The following is a 20951-nucleotide window of genomic DNA, read 5'->3' on the forward strand; positions in this document are numbered from 1 at the left end:
TTCGCTAAATTTGGGGGGGGGGGGGTTATTCTGCTAAATTTAGCGGGGAATTTTTTTCGCTAAATTTAGTCGGAAATTTTTCCGCTAAATATAGCGGGGAATTTATTTTGCTATATTTAGCGGGGACTTTTTCGCACTGCATCTAGCGGAAAATTTTTCCGTTAAATTTGGCGTAAAACTTCCCTCCTCCTCCTCCTCCCTAGTGACCCTCGCGACGTCATATGTGACGTCATTAGAGGAAACTTCCCATAATACAACGCGAGGTTACGCCGACGCCACTCAGGCCAAAGGCGGGCGCCTAAGAGCTGCTCTCTACAAAAAGGAGGTACAAATGCACGGGATAGATAGTTGCCTGGACGCTGCTACCTTTGTATTGAGCTGTGGCTTGTGCCATATCGCATGGTAACTTCGTTAGAAGCGACGCCCGAAAGCTGAAAGAGGAGAAGAAAGAAGGATAAAACAGGAAGACACATATCTTAATCATGGTGTTTAAGGCCTTAGACTGTCAAGGAAACTTAAAAAGGAAATAGGAAGAGACACAGGAAAGTAGACAGCGGCGTCTCAAACCAAGCTAGGTATTGTCGAAGTGTTTCGGCCCGAAACCCTCGAAGGGTTGCTGTTATGCGGAGCGCAGGTTTGTCTGCGTTTTGCAGAGGGGCTGCGATGAAGTCTGGACGCCAAACTCTTACTGGCTGATTGAAAACATATAGGGGGTAGACTTCAAGGCATCTAGCATTGAGGCCTACCCACTATCCTTTCAACCGAAGCCAATCACGTTCGGTGTCGTTCTGACGTCACCGCAATTCCTACGCAACGTTATTAGATTACCTCAGTTGTGGAACTCCCGCGGAGGGTAACGCAACCCCCATGAGGATATCGCTCTCACCTTCACCCCCGTGAGGGTAATGTAGCCCCCGGGAGAGTTACCCTCACGAGGGTTACCCTCACGGGGATTACGTTACCCTCACAGGGGTTAGCCTCGTGAGGGTAACGCCCGTGAGGGTCACGAGGGTAACTTCAAAACGTTACCCTCGTGAGGCCACGTGTGACGTCATTATTGGAAACACGTAACGTGTGACGTCACGCGGGACGTCCACGCATCTAACATTGCCAATATTGCCGTTAATTTTAGCGAGGAAGGAGGAGGCGCATACCTTCCCCTCTTCCTCTTCAAGAGCTGCGCTCTAATTCGGAGTTACAGAGAATTGTAAACGTCTTCCATGTTTTTTGCTTAAATTGATAGCTTGTATGGACATATCACGCTGTACACCATAGAACTGGGCCTCAATTTTCGATAACTTAAACAACGCTCGGTAATAAAAAAGAAATATTAACTAAATAAAAATACACTTTTATGACCTTCCTAACTCTATCAACTCATCCATCAAGTTGTTTGCTGACGACTGCGTCATTTTTCGAGTCATTTCTACTAGTTCCGATTCCTATGTGCTTCAGTCTGACCTTAACAAAATGTCTAATTGGTGTGATATCTGGAAAATGCGTCTAAATACTAACAAGTGTAAAGTAATGAGGATTGCGCGTCAGACTGTTTGTGGCAACATTTACGATTATCAACTTTCAGGCAGTGCACTCGAACAAGTAACGTCATGCAAATACCTAGGGGTTCATATAACAGCTAATCTGTCTTGGCAAATGCATGTTAAACATACAGTAAATAACGCTAACCGCATGCTTGGATATTTGCGTCATATAACTTTTCTATGGCACCATCATCTTTAAAGCTTCTCCTCTACAAAACTCTCGTCCGCTCTAAACTGGAGTACGCATCTTCGGTGTGGGACCCAGGCCTGGAATTTCTTACTAATAACTTAGAATCGATACAGAAACGCAGCGCGCATTTTGTCTTGTCGAACTACTCCCGTTCAGCTAGTGTATCCTCTATGAAGGCAACCTTGAACCTTCCGAACCTCTCTCTGCGCAGAAAAATATCGCGACTCACGCTATTTCATAAAATATATCATTATAACCCGCACCTCAAAACCGAACTTTTTTCAGAGCCATCATACGTCTCATCTCGTTCGGACCACCATAACAAAGTAGGCGTGCCACATTGTCGCACTAACTTGTTTTTCGATTCATTTATCCCAAGGACTAGTAACGAATGGAACCACCTGCCCGCCTCCATCGCAATGATTACCGACGATTTCACTTTCAGATCCGCCATTGAGTGTTATGTACTTTCTTAATAACCGGCGTTGTCTGCATTTTTCATTCTCTGTTTCAATTTCTGTATTTACTACCTGTTGTTTGTTTTTATGTTTTCCACCACTCCCTTTTGTAACGCCCCCTGGGCCTTGAAGGTACTGAAATAAATAGATAAATAAATAATGTGAATAAGGCTACATAGTACCCGTTACGACTAAAGAAACTACGCTGATTTCTTTTATTCCCTGGCGCAGAGAAAAATATCACTCACGTTTTCCCATAGAAATACACAGGAACATTGGAAAAGTAGACTGTTTGCTTCAATTTGGCAACCGGAAGTCCCGTAGACACTAGCGCCAGCTGAGTCTCTAGCGTTTCTTGTAATAACTCAATGTGTTTCATATCACAAGTTCAAACAATATCTACCTGGCATTCTTTTTCTCTTGCTGTCTATTTTTTTTTTATAAATGTATCCCCTCAGGATATATACATATACACGGGGCAAACCAATACGTCAAACGTTTCTCGCCAAAAAAAAATCGATAAAGAAAGCCTTGGCTGTTAATCTTCGTTGTGCTTAAATTAGAGTTCGGAAGAAACGCGCGTGCTCTAAGCGGAATAATAATTTGAACACGCCACGTAGGCGGACTGTCCTTTTGAATTGCTTCGGAGAGTCGAGGACATCAACGTGGCACCCCACGACCATCGAATCTTTATTTCTTATTTTTCGCCGCTCCACTAAATTTGATTGGGAAAGACGGAGTTCAGACATCATTAAAGCCGAATGACATACGACTATAAAGTTCGACTCTCTTTATCTCTTAAAATTTAATTCGCGGGGACGTTCTTCCCTTCTTTCTTTCTTTTCTTATTTTACTCTCGTCTTGGGTGTGGGCTTTCCGAGCTTTGAGAAGCACGCAAAGCGGTTTTTCGCCTGCAAATTAATCTCCATACGATTCCTTCTTTTTTTTTTTTTTTGTGTGGAAATCAGTTTATTTTAGATTTGTGCAGGTTCGATATATTCCTTAGAAGGGTTTCGTAGCGCTAACATATTTTATTCGCAACTCGGCGATGATTTAGCCATTTCCGCGGATTTGACTTGAAGTTCTCTTGCCCTATCTGTGAAAACATCGGAATCGATGAATTACGTTGCAGCACTTTGATATTCAACGTTACGGAAATTATACTCTAGTTAACGTGTTTTCTTTTTCTCTATTCTTCAAACGAATATACAATCCTAACTTTAAACACAAAATACTGTGTAGTTCCACGAGTTTTGTCTTTTTTTTTTCGTATATTTCAAGACCGGGGTAAGCCTGCTCATACATCATAAAAACGACAGTCTGCAAACACGAATCACCGCAATATCCGTGGTTTGAATCCCGCGTGCCAAGTTTCCTCCTGGAGCTCATTGCCATGCGGCATTCGAAGCAGAGATCTCAATATGACTCGGGTTCGAATCTCTGCGCAGACTGTCTTTTGTATGGTGTATAAGCAGTGTAACCCCGGCTCGAGTCAACCTCGTTCCAGATTCAGCCTTAACGTGGGCAGCAGCACGCGCGAGTGCCATGCTTTCGCAATCGCCTCTGCTGCAAAAACGCTCGTGCAGTGAAAACTGCTATCGAAGCCAGTTCCTCGCGCGTGTAGTCTTTACTGAAGTTCACGTGTAAGGCGACCTACGGTCACTGACGGAATTAGAACGACAGAGAGGAGTTTCATTTGTACCGTCTCCAGCGCCACCTTCCAAACCTTCGATGGCACTTCGGCGTGTCGTGAGCTTCGAATGTGCACGCGCGCGCAGCCAAAGCACGGTGGAAGGCAGCGAGCGCGTGCTGGAAACCGGGCGTTCGAAATACGTGTCCTGCCGTTATTATCTTGTCGTACGCGTGTTCCTGCAACCGCAGTATACGGAGGAAGCTCGCGCCTCCTGGCCGCCATCATCTCATCGAGACAGCCATCGTTCCTCGCATCAAACGTTGAAAGAAAGAAGAAAACAAAATAGAGCGGAGTAATTGCGATCCTATCATTCCAGAAACCAGCAGAGTACAAAAAAAGTTCTTGTCTCGAGATCATCTTGATTAAGCCGCAAAAACAGGACATTTTTTTCTGCTTTTATTTTTATTTATTTTTTTTTTTTACACGCCGTGTGCCCACACACTGAGGCCGACACACGCACGCTCCGGCATTTTTTTTTTTTTTTCCCTCAAAGGAAAGCCGATTTCTCCAATTATAGGGTAGGAACTATAGCGGAGGTCAGTGTTTTCTTTTTTCTTTGTTGTTTATGTTGTACTTGATTAATTTATATAAGAAAACTTAAGCTTTCTTTTCCTAACAGTGTTGCGCCGCACGTTATGAAACACCCCCGAGCCAATATTAACGATGGCAGCCAGAGGAGGAGGAGAGCGTTGCCTTTCCCTCGTGCGATCGTGACTAATTTTAGAGACCAGAGGTACCAGAGAGTTTTTAAGCGGATGTCGTGTTTTAAGATAAATGACGTGCCTTCAAACATCTGCGACCTGTTACCGGGGGGGGGGGGGGGGGGGGGGGAAGGGGATGACAACTTGGAAAACTTGCCTTTCTTTGTTCCTTTCTTTTGTTTTCTTTTTTTTGTTTTTAAGGTACATGCATTGTGTTTTAACTCTGGCTTTGGGACGAATGGGACAAACAGACGTCTGCAGGAGCCCAAGTCAGTGCTTTTCCTCCTTGCGCGGTGTAGCGAAAAAAAAACATCTTTACTGTCTCTTGTAAATGCTGGGCTGCGTTTTATGAGAACATATATATATATATATATATGGTGATATTTTACAGAGGAGCTACCATCTATTTATTCTTTAAATACGCCACTGCTCTACCATTTGCACGCACAAAATGAACAAAAACGTTATGCAACCTAGCTCGTGATCCCACTTTCTAACGCTAAAAAAACTTCCTAGTAGCCTCAAAGGATCCTGGGAAAGTAGCACCAAAGGAACTTTCTGTTGGCCTCAAAGGATCCTGGATCCTGGGAAAGTAGCGCCCTTGCCGGGCGGCGGAGAAAAGCTCACCGGAGAAAAGCTCACCGGAGAAAAGCTCACCGGAGATAAGCTCACCGGAGAAAAGCTCACCGCAAAACCGGCAAATGCGAAAAAAATCTCACCGATTCTTTTTTTTTTTTTTTTTTTACTTAGCGGATTCTGCGTCAAACGTGGCAATTTAACACAATTCGCATTCGCCACTTCATTAAAAAAAAAAATGTCCTTTTTCTTGTAATATTCTTGAAGGTCATTGGGCATATTTACTAATTTCTCAGAAATTAGTAATCACCCATTCTGTATATTAATGAAGCCACAAAAAGGATATCAGAACATCGTACACTCGTAAAAAAGACAACAATTTATTGACAACTGAGGGTGCGCCGTCGGTAGCTCTGTCAAATAAAGAGGTTTGTTCTTTGTGAGCTAATATGAGTAGCGGTGTGTGAACCGTTTCAGCTCCAAATATTCTGTAGTGCCTAATAGTTAAGTAGGTGTTTGTTGATGCAATCAATGACGGCTACGCTGTGTTCTTCCTGTTAATTTCACTAAGAAAACTTTAGTTGCGAGAACAGCTTCGTCCTGTCGTGTTTGTTGTCTTCACTCCGTCGTCGTCGTTTGAGCGGTTTTCATTATGTATAACGTTTACCAACTCGCCCTATTCTTTACCTTACAGAAGACTATTTCTTATATAGGTCACAATTAACAACGGTGCCAGTGTGCAGCTCTGAAATTCATGAGTGGCTCACCTTAGAAGGGCACTATCACACACAGGCAACGTGCGGAAACACCAGCACGAACGGCTAGAAAACGTGCATGTCCGTGGAAGAAAGAAGCCTCGATATTCTACTGACTGTGTTATCCTGTTTTCAAAGGTTAATAAAAGCTTCAAAGAGAATTTCAGGCACCGCGTTGTTGCGCATGCACTTTCGGATTTTCGGTGTTTACAGTTTTGATTTTTAGGATTTAGGGAGACATAAGTTTTTGAACTTTTTCATGTTATTCAAGTTCATAAAATTTTTAGTTAGGCTTTAGTTGCCTAGAGAGTAAGCCGCAGAAAACACTGGCCCGCCATTATTATTTTGGGAGCAATATACTTAATAAGCTTGGCAAATAATACGAAAAAGGACATTTTCTTCTTGACAAAGCTGACGAACTTTAATTATAATAAATTGATATATGTTACGCATGATCCAACAGCCTCCATATAAAAAGAAAAAAAATCGGTGAGCTTTTCTCCGCATCCGCCGGTTTTGCGGTGAGCTTTTCTCCGGTGAGCTTATCTCCGGTGAGCTTTTCTCCGGTGAGCTTTTCTCCGGAGAGCTTTTCTCCGGGATTCGGGACCCCTTGCCTTCCCTGCCTACTAGCTGGACACAAACATATACTAACATACAGACGACCAAGCCTCCTCGTTAGGTGATCGACTGATCATTTTTAGTTGCCATGGCAATCGCGATTTCGGTCCATCCAAATCTTCGAAGCTTCGAGAGGTTCGCTCTGGGGCAGACTTGCCAAGATCGTTATGGACCATCATCGTACTGAAAGCGTTCCTCGCCAATATAAGCGTCTTTTGGCGCTGTGGATACAATTCACTTATCAGCCATGCTTACTCCACAGACTTTTTTTACAATGGCATTGTTGTTCTTGGGTATTTAAAGACAAGAAAATTATTTTTCAATACCGTCAAGCACCGGCGCCGCATGGGGTGGAGATGCGAAGATGTGCGTTTGTTTCGCCGGTGTCTAAATAACAAAATCTCTGATATTCGAGAAACTTCTCTATAAAGCTACCCGTTCCCAGCGAATTTAGAGAGGCTCACCAGAAATTTAGAGGTCAAGAAGAAACTGCTCATTCCTAGAACCAAAATGGCGACCATTCGGGGCGCTTGGCGCCACTAAAGCCCCTTTATGTTTTGAAAGTAGTGCAAGGTTCGTCGATGCACGAGGCACGTGCAACGTGCAGCCCTTGGGAAGATCATGGCGGCACAGCGCAGCACTGAGCTATACTCCGTTTCACCTTATGTTGTACCGCAGAGAAGGCTAGAAGCGCGAGCTCATAGCTTTGGGAGCTGCTCTTGACGCACGAGAGCTTGTGCCGCCGAGATGTGCCCTAGAGAAAGTCGCTCGCGCTTGTAGCCTTTCCTGCGGTATATCATAAGGTGAAACAGAGTATAGATTTCAGACGCCATGAATTTCCCAGAAGTGGCGCGCGGCACGTGCCTCGAGCATTTCTACAACAATGAATGGCGCTACTTTTCCCTGGATAGAGGGGCTTTAGGCGCCACTATACACTATAGTGCCACTTGCAGGATTCACTGGCATTATCTTGAACGAGCTACCCGTGCCACACGGGCAACTCAAATGACATTTGAACGATCGGCCAATCAGCGCGCGACACTCCGAGCGTGGGGCGTTCCACGCACGACAGATCGCGAGCCGATTCAACGATCACACGAATTTCATTCGTTGTAAATGGCATTCGAGTTGCCCGTGTGGCACGGGTGCCACACGGGCAAAACGCCGGAACGCCGGTTGTCACGCCGGTTGTCACGCTGACACTTCCAAAGGTTATTTTCCTGGTTCTTCTTACCAACTTCCACCACCTTTGTGTTTTATTTGGACCCTGGAACTCTATAAGGAGTATTCACTGCACGCCATATTTGTGGGTGCTGTTTAGAGCGCATGCTCAGAACGAACTCACATTACTAGGTTGCATAGACCGGCAATCTTGATGGTGTGGAATACACGTTGCAAAAGAACTGTGGAAGCTCGCCATGAGCACGCGCTCAGCAGTCGCGCACACGGCTATGGCCGTCAGTGAATACTCCCTATACTCAAGGACAGATTTATGCGGCTATTCAATCAAAGGTATACGGCCGGGAGCACGTGCTTCAAAGCGCATTAAAGTTGGACAAGCACGCGTACTCCTCCTTTCTTCGAAAACGCCACAGAAAGTTTTCCCCGGGTATTGACGCTTTTAGGCAGCTGTGTATGGGCGCCGCCATAAGCGACCTTCAGTGTTTGTTTCCCCTTATTCCGTTCGCTTCACTTCCTCATTGCCACAGCAGGACAGCTTATAGCCACTTTAGTTGCGACTGAGTCCCTCTCACAAGCATAAGCCTTTGTGGAGGCTCGTCGGCGCCCACTTTAGTAGCTCGGCATCTCGGTAAGACAAGAAAAGGTCGTCAATGGCGGCTCAATCTGGCGCGTGTTTAAAGCGTCCATACTGACGGATGGCCTGGGTGCCTTCATATGCGCTTTTCTTAGGGTGATGACATCTGGCCGTTTCGTTCCAAACGCTTTTGCTTCTTTTTTGTCCCGGAGCATGTGAAAGCACGTCTCCCAGCAAGAGTTCTTGGCGTTGACAGTGGCGGCATTTTGTTACCGGCCACTAGTTTGCATTTTTTCAGACAGCGTGTGCTGTCTGCATCCGATCCTACTAAAAATGACATCACCATAACCAAAGGGCATTGAGGAAACCTAGGATGACTGACGTTCATACTACGAAGGTCGGATGTGTTGCTCCAATTTTTTTTTCTCGTTTTATTTTTTTGCGCAGGTGTCCGCCGAGCGGTTTTCCAGCGGCGGCCCCAATGCGAGCTCTGCGCTCTGGGCCGCAGCCATGCAGCCTTCTTCGTCCAGCACCCTGGGTTCCATTGCGAGCGTACTACCCACCTTGGAGGCAGCGGCCAACAACACCACCGGGATCGGTCAGGACGGCCAGGTGTCCTCCGGCCAGCTGGACAGTTGGGACCTGTCCTGCCGCTACATCATCGGCACCTTCCTCTCACTCATCATCCTGACGGCCATCACCGGCAACATTCTTGTCTGCCTGGCCATCTACACGGATCGCCGGCTCCGCAAGCTGGGCAACCTCTTCCTCGTTTCTCTGGCCGTGGCCGACTTGTTTGTGTCCTCACTGGTGATGACGTTCGCGGTGGTTAACGACCTCATGGGATACTGGGCGTTCGGCCCCCAGTTCTGCGACATCTGGATTGCCTTCGATGTGATGTGCAGCACGGCGTCCATTCTGAACTTGTGCGCCATCAGCATGGACCGTTTTCTGCACATCAAGGACCCGCTGGGCTACGGCCGCTGGATGACCAAGCGTGCCGTGCTGGGCACCATCTGTGCCATCTGGATGTTGTCAGCGTTGATGTCGTTTCTGCCCATCTCGCTGGGCTGGCACCGGCCGTATCCGGACTCACTGCTTCTGGTCAACGGACTCACAATGTGTGCGCTGGACTTGACGCCGGAGTACGCGGTCACATCGTCTCTCATTAGCTTCTACATGCCCTGCGTGGTCATGGTGGCGTTGTACACGCGGCTCTACCTGTACGCGCGCAAGCACGTGCAGAACATCCGCGCCGTCACCAAGCCCATGAACCACAAAGACATGAGCCCCACCAAGTTCCGCAGCATGGGACAGTCCTCGCTGCACGTGATGGACCACAAAGCCGCCATCACGCTCGGAATCATCGTGGGCGTGTTCCTCTGCTGCTGGGTGCCCTTCTTCTGCGCCAACATTGTGGCCGCCTTCTGCAAGACCTGCATCTCCGAAGATTGCTTCAAGTTTCTCACCTGGCTGGGCTACCTCAACTCGGCGCTCAACCCAATCATCTACAGCATCTTCAACACGGAGTTTAGGGACGCCTTCCGCAGGGTCATCACGGCTCACGCATGCTGCAAGGCGCTCGCCGAGAGGGCGAGGGCACCCAGCGACCTCTCCTATCGCACCAAGAGAAGCACCATTTGCGAGACGCCCAGGGCGAACAGTGTGGCCAATTCCGCGGGATGCCGAAGCAACAACAACACTGCCGAACGCATTTCTCTCCGCGCCGAAGTCGACACCCGGGTCGAGATCAGCGTGAAGAGCGTGGGCGAGATCTCGGCCATATAGCAGCGAGTGTACTGCGGGGACACCGTCTTGACAACCACAACAACGTGAGGACACAGCGCCCGTGGCTTGCTCCCTCCAGGTTCCGGAGCCAGGCTGGCTGTTTCCCGTCGCGTGGGAGTTCTCCCTATGGATGAACTGTAGGGCAGATACTCCGTAGCGTTATGCCGCACACTACTTAGGAGCCCAGGCACGCTCGCCGCACCCCCTTAATTTATTACCCACTGCACCTGGCTGCAATGACGACCGGGTCTACCTGCGACACTACCTCAGCCTGCGGTCTTCCAAGCTGCTGAACGCGGACACGGACGGAAGCGTCCGTCGCGTGCGCTAGGAGGCGCTCTGTCGCCGGTTAGAGACCGGGTCAGCGTGAAACCCGACAATCGGTCACATTTACACAACCACATGAGCATCTACAAGCGGAGGCTGGTCCATGAACAGTCGGCTGTCGTTGTCGTTTTCCTGTGTGTGGATGTGAGGTTTTCTCCAAGCCGACTCTGCAAACGGTCCCAAAGTTGTGTCTCCCCGTCGCTGCCACGATGCCCTCGACAGTGACCGAACGCCTTGTCGTGCCCACGAGCATCACGTCGTATACTGTGTTGTGTGTTGTGTCCGCAGCGGGGATATGTCTCGCTCCCTCCCCTTCTTTGTAGCTTTTAGTCCGCGACCTAACGTCAAAGTGGCCTCTTTGGGGGTCCGTCGTCTCACGCTAACGTTTCGCGCGTGCTCACTCCGTGGCAGGTCAGAAGAAAGAAGAAAGACGAAGAAGAGAGCAAATAAATTCTCCTTGAAAACGTGAGGGACAAGACACAACCTGTAGATGGTAATCTCAACTGGACAAGTGCCGTATTTTTCGGTTGAATAAACGGATTTCCTGTTTTGTTAACGCCGTTCTTCGGTGTTGGTTGTGCTTTCTTACTTTAGCATGTGTAGACATATATGCATGTTCTACACTTTCCCGTGTCACTTGAAGCAATGCAAATTTTAATTGCTCGCGTTGAAAATTTCACAGTCACTACATATGAGTAGACCCTTTTCAAAAGTCAGAGTCACCTTGTGGCAGCCCCAAAAGTTCCAATATTGCCGCTCTAATGGCGGCGATGGGAGATCATGCCCGCTTAAATTAAGCACCCTGGATTTCGTGAATCGAAGGAGACGTAAAAAAAAAACATCTTTTCCGCTTTCTGTTCTATGATTTCGAAAGCGTTCGCTTCTTCTGGCATGGAGAAGCTGCGTAGTGCCGCCATTAAAGCGTCGGGTTTTGCTACAGTGTTTTAGCGGCGTTGGTTCTAGAAAGTTGTAGTGGCAAGAGCGGCGGCCGCCGCGTGAACATTTTGCGCGTAGACGACACCGTAGCGCTGCTGTTCTGAGCCTAGGAACATGCCCCCGTCACCTTCGTCGTCGGCGCTGCTCGGCGTGTACTACCGTTGTTTGACTGGAGCTTTTCGCGACGCAGAACAATTGCTAATGTGAAAATTTGTAGGTTTTCCTTTGTACTAATGCCTCTAGAGTCTGTGCTATCCTCTACTTTCATTATTCGCGTGTTTTTGATGGAGATCATTTGCTTAATATCGACTCCCCCCTCCCCCTTCCCAGTACTGATAGGTCGTTCAGCAACGCTATCACTTGGGATGCACGCTTAATGGCTGCGAAAGAAACCACACGATACTGATAAAACAAGGAAAAATAGACTAATTAATCTCAATAAATCTCACTTTTTTAATGGTGAGGCGGAACAATAAACTGGTGTATTGTTTTATGTCATCGTGTTGCTGATGCGGGGACCAGTGTTGTGTAAGGTGCAAGGCCGAGCGCGTTTGGGAACGGCCAAGATGGCACTGCAACTGGCGAACATATAGCAAATTGTCTTTTGTGGAAGGCAATCTATGAAGACAAAATACCTCGATTGAGAGTACATGAAGCACCAATTATGTCATCGTGTTGCTGATGCGGGGACCAGTGTTGTGTAAGGTGCAAGGCCGAGCGCGTTTGGGAACGGCCAAGGTGCCACTGCAACTGGCGAACATATAGCAAATTGTCTTTTGTGGAAGGCAATCTATGAAGACAAAATACCCCGATTGAGAGTACATGAAGCACTAAAATACAATATGAACACAAACTTTAACAACCCCTAATATGAAAAAAAAAAATTATTATCAACTCGCTGCTTCATGACCTCTCAAAAGTGGTAATACACTTCGTCGACATACGCAGCAAGCACATGACAGATATCCAGCAACATACTACGCAAAAAGATATACAAAATAGTCATAGTATAGTGCGGCATACAATCCTAACCTCTCCGCCATTGACGATGTGCACATAGTCCCGAAGGATAAGGCTCGGTTCAAAATGCCTCTCGCACACCGCTGATGTCTCGGCGAGGCGTTTATCTTCTCGATTAAGATTTTTTTTTCCACTGTAGTCTGCGGCGACTCCTCCTTTGGCGCACAAAACAGCGACAGCTTACGATCGCCGGTGCTCCGGCTGCCCTTGTGGACCGGGTAGCCCGACTTGCGTCCCGGCGCGAAGTAGTGTGTGTGTGTCCGTCTTTTTCCTTGCATTTATGACCGAGACGGTAACGGAACGGTGAAGACTCCCCACCACTACACCACAAAGAAAACTGCTACGGTTCTACGTCCGGGAGAAGTGTACCGCCTCAGCTTCGCCGTCTTCTTCGCACATCTGCCATCTGCCACAAATTCTCCTCACTCTAAGAAAAAGGGAATGTACACGGGTACTTCCCTCGTCCCATATGTAACACCCCAAAACTACATTTCGTCGGTCTGTCCACTGACGTCGAGCTGGCGATACCAACTTTTACGAGCTGCTGCAAATAAACGTGTGGGACAAAATGGCCAGATGTCTCCACCCTAAGCAAAGCGCACATGAAGGAACCCTAGGAGAGGCATATAGCGGGCGCCCCGCAGCGGCGAGACGCCGAAACAAACTTGACCCGAGCGATGGAATGTCCGCTCATGCTCCTTGCGTTCCTGGCGCTACCGCTTCGTTTCTCTCCGGGTTTGAAAACCATGTTTCGGGTACTCGCTGCTGCAAAAGCTGTGCGCTAACTACAGGCCCCCAAGAAATGCTCTCTGCTACCAGATCCTCGCGCTCCAAATATGCGACCGGGCACTCTATGGCTCCGTCGTTGAACTGCAAGACTTTTTAAATATCGAGGAGGCTGTGGCCAAGGAGACACGCGCGTATGTTGCATATGTATGAGCGTGCATTAACCTGTGCTGAGATGTTGACTGATAATAACGTTATTAGATTAACTCGGTTACGAAACGGCTCATAGACGCTGCTTGCACGAGCAGTACCCCCCCCCCCCCCCCCCCTCACTCGCTACGACTCGCCTCCCGTCGCTCGACGCGCCAGACGGCTGCTATGGTAACTGCAGTGCCTTCTATGGAATACGTACACGTTTCGACAGAGCCGTGTATGGAGAGGGTTTGGTCAACGGGAAGCGCGAGCAGAGGCAGGGCGTGCACCACTGCAGACGCAGAAAGAGGGCTTGACATGCTCCCTTGGCCAACCAGAAGCCGAAAAGAATCCCCTAGTGGTGGTAGCCAGAAACAGTTTCAACCATAGCTACATGGTTTTAATAAGCGCGTAGGAGTTAAATTTAGTCACCCTTCATGGTTGAAAATAGGGTGCACGTAACTCTGTTTGGCTCGCCCAGAGTGTGACCACTCGGACGGCAGATTCCCGGCCCTCGGCGCATGGCGTGCGGATTATGTCGATTCTTCTGCTAGTTGCGATCTTCCATCATGATCTTGGATGACCGTGATTGAAACATCCCGTGCACCATACTTTCAGTCACCGAAGGTTACTCCGACGCACTTATTAATTTCGTTTCTCGCGACCACCGGCAGGCAGAGCTTAAAGTCTGGGGGGTCGCAGGGAGTCTCGGCCCCTCCCCCCCCCCCCCCCCCTAGCTGATTTTAACGGATGGTATGAGACCCACCTCCACAGCCCCAGCATCGGTAGAATCTAAAATCAAATCTTGCAATGAAATAGCTTGTTTTTAGGTATGGTGACAGTTTGAGATTAGCAATTTAGGGGTGGCAGGTACAACGTGGGCAGGGTCAGCCATGGGGTTTATTTTATGTGCATCTGGTACATCTCGCCAACACCCCCCCCCCCCCTCCCCTTTCCACCCTCTCGTAGGCGCCCCCTCAACTTATGGGAGACTTTAAGCACTGCCGGCAGGGTGTTGTTTCCGGCTCCTGGTGGACCACATTCGAATTTGTGAAGACGCCCTGAAACACGCCCAGCCCGCTTTCGACCAATGGCGCCTCCTCATTTGTCTCCTATACCTCCCAATGAACGGCCAAACTCTCTACTTGTACGGCTCTGCGTTTCGAAGCACAGCGTCTAGAAAGTATTCCACTGTACTGGGCTCTATGGCGATTCAATGAACGACCAGTTTAGCCATTCATTGGGAAGTATAGGAGGCAAATGAGGAGGGAGCCATAGGCCTAGAACGGGCTGGGCGTATTGCAGGGCTTCTTCACAAATTCGAATGTGGCCCACCCGAAGCCGGAAATAATACCCTGGCGATGATCGCCACAAACGAAATTAATAAGTGCGTCGGAGTAACTCTCAATGACTGAAAGTATGGTGCACGTGATGTCTCAATCACGATCATCTAAGGTCATGGTGGAAGAGCGCAGCTAGCGGAACGATCGACATAATTCGCACGCCAGGCACCGAGGGCCGGGACTCTGCCAGTCCGAGCGGTCACACTCTGTCCGAGCAAAATAAAGTTCGAGCGGCCGCGTTGTTTTCCACAAGAAGACAACGCGGTCGAACTGGCAGATGGAAATGCGTCGTTTGTCAGTCAAGTTAAGGTTTTACATTTTGTTTTCTCGTTTTTGGAAATGTTAATAAGTGACTAATGAGGACTTGAGATGTATGTACGTCAGTTTTGTAATCGGAGCCGTACTAGAATGTTGACTACAAACATATTTATTTTCTATGTGGGCGAATATTGGAACTGCCAGTTCTGTATTATGAATTTAAAAATTATAAGCTTCGTTTGGTAGATTGGGTGTCTTCATTCGCGATATTTCAGTCAGTGATTCCCCTTGACGTCAGTAAGAACTCGTTCACGTTTCAGTAGCAAGGCTTTGCTGGTGTTTATTTTTACGGTTCAAACCTAAAATATTCGAACGAGGGAAAACAGTTGCGTTTAACCACGTTACATCGAGGTTGGACTTCAAGTTACTGCGACATTTGTGCTTCGTATGGCGCGTCTTGAGCCACTCAGTTGATTTTGTTGCCTCGCGAAGTTTACGAAGCAGGAGTGTATCGTTCTTTGCGGTCGTGTCTCGGCGCAGACCCTCGCTACTACTCAAACCCAAACGCTTGTCAATTTATTAACATATATAAGTCTCCCCTTTTCGCAATAATGCCTTTTAGGCGCTGCGAGGTAGCCTGAATAAATAAATAAATAAAAATGTGCGTCCCGAAGAAATGATAAAAAAAATTGCGGTGGCTTAGCTCGGCTATGCCGGGATATACGTAGCGTGAGCTTATGCGCACAAAATGAGAGGCGCTATCAAGCGGCTCCGGTGCAGCGTCAGATTTGACTACTGCGCAACGGGGGCGCACAGCTGGGCACGCGGCGGCGCCAGTGCGTCTGCCACGGCTATGACGTCACTCCTTCGGAATGCTCAGACCGGCGAGGCGGGCGCGGCGGCGGCAGCTCCGGTGCGCCAGTTGTTGTAAGCGCTTTATTGACCATAGTACAGGGTAAAGGGAATAGGGGAGTACGTCAAGTAGCTCTTGGCTTGGCCGCTGGCACATTGGGCGAGAAGGGAAGGGAAGAGGCTGTGGGGAAGGGGATACTTTTAAACAAAAAAAAAATCAGCAGTAGACGTCGATGCCCGCCTCGAAGATGAACTTAAGCAGCGAGTTTAGTGTCGTTTTTCTTGATTTGTCACAGGGACCTGGTGGGTGAGTCCACCCCTCTAGTGCGATAATTTCCGTCGGTTTGTGTTTTCGTCTGCATGCCTCTAGTGCGGGACAGTCCCAGATGAGGTGTGTTTGGTCGGCCCTCTTCGTTTTGTCGTTGCAGAAATTGCACCGGCCTTGATTTGAAGGGGATGGTGATCGCGACCATGAGGCTATTCGCGCTGGCGTACATGTTGTGTTGCATGCACAGCACGGCTCTTTGGGAGCCACGCGAAACTGCTCAACCTCGGCCAGTGTAGCTCACGCTACAAAAGCGAGCATTTCCATTAAAGGCTGATTCAGTCTCAACATGCGAATGCATAGAGATAAATGGTGTTGGCTAGAGGAAACGGGCCTCATTTTCTCATAGTAAATTTCTGAAAATCACTTAAACCGTTTGGACTATATAACGGCCAGCTCTGAAACTTAGGCATCTGGTTCAAACCGCTGAGACGGAACGTTTGGCGATGAAATTTTTTTTCGGTACATATTTGTTAGCAGTTTATTTTTGCCTAAGTTATATATAGTTCCAACTGCAGCCACACACGCAAAAAAAAAACTAGGTCGCCCAGATACAAGTAGGAAACGTTTTTTCAAATGACTTAGTGAATTAATATTGTATCTTCAAAAAGGCAAGTTGTCCATAGCTGAACAACTTCTCGCAGTTGATATTCAAAACCAGTCATGCCTTTTTAATTGAAATCTTCTGATGCATTAGCTTTTGAACCATGTTTGATTTTCTGAACTCATAAATCAATTACATTACAGTGTAGTTCGTGCCTCTTCTAAATTTAGCGTTTTTTATTGTTGAGTTTGAAGACTAATCATAAAAGTGTCTTTTCATCGAGAAACTAAAGCTTGGCAGTGATGTTTGGGTATCAAATATTACAGTACGCTTGTTGAGTGTGCGTCCCTTTTTAAAGATACAATGGAATGATTTTTCAACTTCTTCCTTCTTAGCTTTAATCCTCGACTCAAAAACGAAATGAGAAATCACGTGGTCATGACGTACTTGGGAACCGGAGGCGATGACTCCAAGCTTCCGCCGTGCTTTTTAAGCACGCCATGGAACTTGGCATTCTCAAGTGATAAGTGCCGTCAGGGCACTCATTGACCACGAACGTGAATTCAAATGTTCGTCGACGGATTGATCGTTGACGAGCGCGTACGTCCGAGTGACGCAGTGCTCGTGTCCAATGCGTGACCTGGGTTCGGCTGACGTACCGAGCACTCAGGATGCATCACAGTGAAGAGGCGGAGAGCTTTCGAAGGAAAGGAGGTACGAAATAGTCCGCTATGTTTTCAAATTTTTGCACGGAATTGGCTTTAGGCTTTCTATGCTCGTGCACTAGTTTTATTTTTGCGTACTAAACGATATGTGATTAGTAAAATTCCACTTTCTCCCAGCCGAAAATTCATTTCATGGTCCCTTTAAATTTTCTGTGCAGTGTATCACATGTACTGTGGAAAATATCCAGGATCTAATAACTATAGGTTCTGCACAAATATCTGGGCATCCTTGACTGACAAAGCAAACACCACGACAAAGCTTTTGTGTGTGTGTGTGTGTGTGTGTGTGTGTTTTAAATAAAAATGAAAGTATATGTATGATGCTTTGAATGTTGTTACTTTTTATTGGACCATACATTTTTTTGCTGTATCAACCTTTTTTCTTTTAACAAGCAAACAAAAATAACCTTGTAGAGAAATTCAGCGGCACACGACCCTTCGCAAGTTACTTCTATCGTTAGAGCGCTTATAATGGAACACACTAGGTGTCATATGTAGCTCAAGTGCTCTCCAAGGCTGTGTGTATTTGATTTCTAAAACAGGTGTCACAACAGAGAAATGTAGGGCCCTATTAAAAGGTAGACAACATTACTTCATGAGGTGTAACACCTATCAAAAGGTGTAACAAAACCTATCAAAAGGTGTGAGTTTTAAATATTGGATAAGTTACCGCTTACACCAATATAGGTGTTTTGAAGTTTACTCTGCACGACTTTCTGGGACGCGGCCCGCACGCATGCCGTGGCTGCGAGCCCCCGTTCCCATGCCTCGAGCATCGCATGCGCCATAAATAATAATTGTATAGCGTCGATTCATTTCCGATCAAAAAGGAGCTTTGCTTAAATAACGCCTTCACGCATTTTGCACTAAGTTGTTTAATTTTACATGGAGTATTGCTTCGATTAAGTATTTTCTTCACAGCCCTTTTTCATGTGAATCAACCGGAATGGCAATACCACTACTAGACATTAAGCTCAAGGAGGCACCTCAGCTGCACAAACTCTCGCTCAACATGATCAACTTCCAGGGATAATGCAATGATCTTGGGCTTCTAGCTGTCAGACAGACCCTTTAAAATTCGAGTATTTTCTTGTAATGCTGCTATAAACATAGCCAGGAAAGCAAAAGCTGTTATATGGGGAGGTATTTGTTTTAAGCTTGCTTAGCCCAGTGAATTGTACGACAGGGTAAGGACGGTAGGCTTGCTCCAGCTCGATTGGAAACTGCCAGTACATTGGTGTGATGGTGTTTTAAATGTTCTTATAACATCACGTGAGAGTCCAAAGTGGTCCTATATTGATACGAAAGTTAAAAATGGCGAAACAGTGAGCTTACAAAAAAACAGAAGACACAAGGTTCCTTGTCCAGAAAATCGCTGGGTGTCGCTTGGACGATCGGCTGCTTTGTAACAACAAATATCACTGTTGTTTGTTTTATTTATTTATTTTTGGCACCAAAGTAACAAAATGTGCCCCCCGTTGGCCCTCGTCATGTCGGCGGTGGGCTATCCGGCTTCTACACTCGAATGAGTTTGAGACCCCTGCTATGGTGAGTGTTGACATCGGTGTGATGAATTATTCAGAAATTTCGCAGTTTTCATGTTTCTTTTGTTTTTGTTTTTTCAAATTCAAAATTTAGTTGTTTGTTAGCGCCTTGTTTGTTTGTGTTTTCCCTGGTCCGCTGTCATTTTCCGCTGTTTTCTCGTTTCAAAGGGAAAAGACAGGACAAAACGTAAACCATAATTTTTGTCCTGTCTTCGTTTTTTTTTTTTTTTCCCGCTTTTTTGTTATCCTGGGAAATCTTTGTCGCCGAGATAGGATTTTTGGTTGGAGCGGCAGGTGAAAAACAAGAAAATGTTCACCCGTCAAAGTTTGTTCGCCTTTGTTGCTTACCTAAGTCCCGCTAGAGCGAAAAACAAACAACCGACACCGGCTATGGGCAGGAGATCGAACTATAGGGGGCACGTTATCGAGCTTGTTGTCCCCACAGCCTTGTGTCTACTATACTTCGTTTCACTTTATCTGGGAGCGAAGCCAAAGCTAGAAGCGCGAGACAAGCGCCTTTTGCGCTTCTCCCCAGCTCGCGCGCTCGAGCGAAGCCTGAACGGATGGAGCTTTCGTACTCGCGCTTCCAGCTTTGCCTTCGCTCGCACATAAGGTGAAACGAGGTATAACCCAGCACAACACAGAAATTGAACCTCGCCTATACTTTATTTAACCTTATGATGTACCGCAGGAACAGCTACAAGCGCGAGCTTCTTGCTCTGGGGCACATCTCGACCTGCCGACGCTGTAAGCTCTCGCTTCTAGCCTTCGGTGCGGTACAGCATAAGGTGAAACGGAGTATAGCATGATCTGGTCACGAGCTCTTCGCTCTGAACAGTGTTTTTGTCGCAAAAAGGAGGGGTACCGATGGCCGAGAGTGTACTTGCGCACACCAACTCGGAGCACGTTGAGCGAAAGCTTGTGCTGCATTACCCAGGAATCCAGTTCCTGTATTCAACCCTCGCCCCTGCCCGTTTCGATCTGGATGAGCATCGTACAGGCGTGCGGTCACGTGTCACTACTGCGTGGTGCACGTTAAAGACCCCAGGCTAGCGGTCTGTATTGCACTCGCTGGATTTCTCATTTACGGCTGGGAGACAAATAGTCCGTTGAGGCATGACTTAGTTCTACGCTGCAAAAAATACACACACCCCAATTTTCTTTGTCGCAAAAGGAGCGGCCTTCGAATCGTCGTCTTCGATTTCTCAGATTAAAAACACAAAAAAATACGGTTTATTGTCCCGACAGCTGAAGCGTACCGCTAGAGGCGGAACTGTTCGATCTCCTTCCCAATATCCTCAAGCACCAACGAACAGCGCGACGCGAAGGTACCTTTGGCAGACTGGGGATTATTCATTGCTTTACGAGTACTGAGAAACTGTACGCACGTGCCTTGGCGTGCATGCTGCACGTGCTTCAGGCTTGTCGGTGCCGGTTTTTCCTGTTTGTCGCTCTAGTGTGATTCGGGCATAGCCTCGTTCCACTAGAGTGACAGAGAGCAACAAACCGACACCGACCAATCTTAAGCACATGCAAGCGTTCCAAAGTCACCATCGCGTGCATGCTGCACACTAAGGTATCTTTGGAAAGCTTACAATCTTTCGGTGCTCTTGAAGCAAGCACAAGTGATTTCAAGCCTGCCTAGAACACATTCGCGTGCATACTGCACGTGCTTGAGGTTGGTCCATGTCGGTTGTTTCTGTTCGTCGCTCAAGTAGGACTAGGGCTTTATGTGTTTCGCTACTTAAAACAACATTTTCTTGTGTCGGGAAACAACGGTTGTTTGTCACTAGAGAACTAAACCATAAGAATATATTAAACAAGGCTATGTTTGACATGTTTACGATTAGTGTTTGTTGTCTCTTCGTCTAATGTAGGGGTATCCAAACCCCGGCCCACGGGCCAGTTCCGGCCCGTGGAGGCGTTCCGGGCGGCTCGTGGACAGCCGCGGTCTTTCGGAGCTGTGACTCCCGGTCAGCAGCCCGCTGTTACAAACGCAAAAAATAAGCGCTCAAAAAGAAAAAAAAAAAAAAATCGGCATCGCGACACGCATTAAAAGCGCAAACGAATACATCAGAAAGAA

General features: G+C 47.4%; 1 protein-coding gene across 2 annotated transcripts in view; it reads left to right on the forward strand.

Moving 5' to 3' along the window:
- LOC8025504 (dopamine receptor 1) overlaps positions 1 to 10966 on the forward strand; it is a 157617-nt gene extending 146651 nt beyond the window's left edge. For both annotated transcript variants that reach the window (XM_042286201.1, XM_029975665.3), the window contains one exon: positions 8736 to 10966. In XM_042286201.1, coding sequence (XP_042142135.1) covers positions 8799 to 10076 — 1278 coding nt within the window. In that variant the 5' untranslated portion in view covers positions 8736 to 8798 and the 3' untranslated portion in view covers positions 10077 to 10966. The remainder of the gene's footprint in view (positions 1 to 8735) is intronic.
- Positions 10967 to 20951: the final 9985 nt, after the last annotated feature.

The sequence above is a fragment of the Ixodes scapularis genome, unplaced genomic scaffold (assembly GCF_016920785.2).
Source record: "Ixodes scapularis isolate PalLabHiFi unplaced genomic scaffold, ASM1692078v2 PGA_scaffold7__128_contigs__length_106722199, whole genome shotgun sequence".
Classification (NCBI taxonomy): domain Eukaryota; kingdom Metazoa; phylum Arthropoda; class Arachnida; order Ixodida; family Ixodidae; genus Ixodes; species Ixodes scapularis.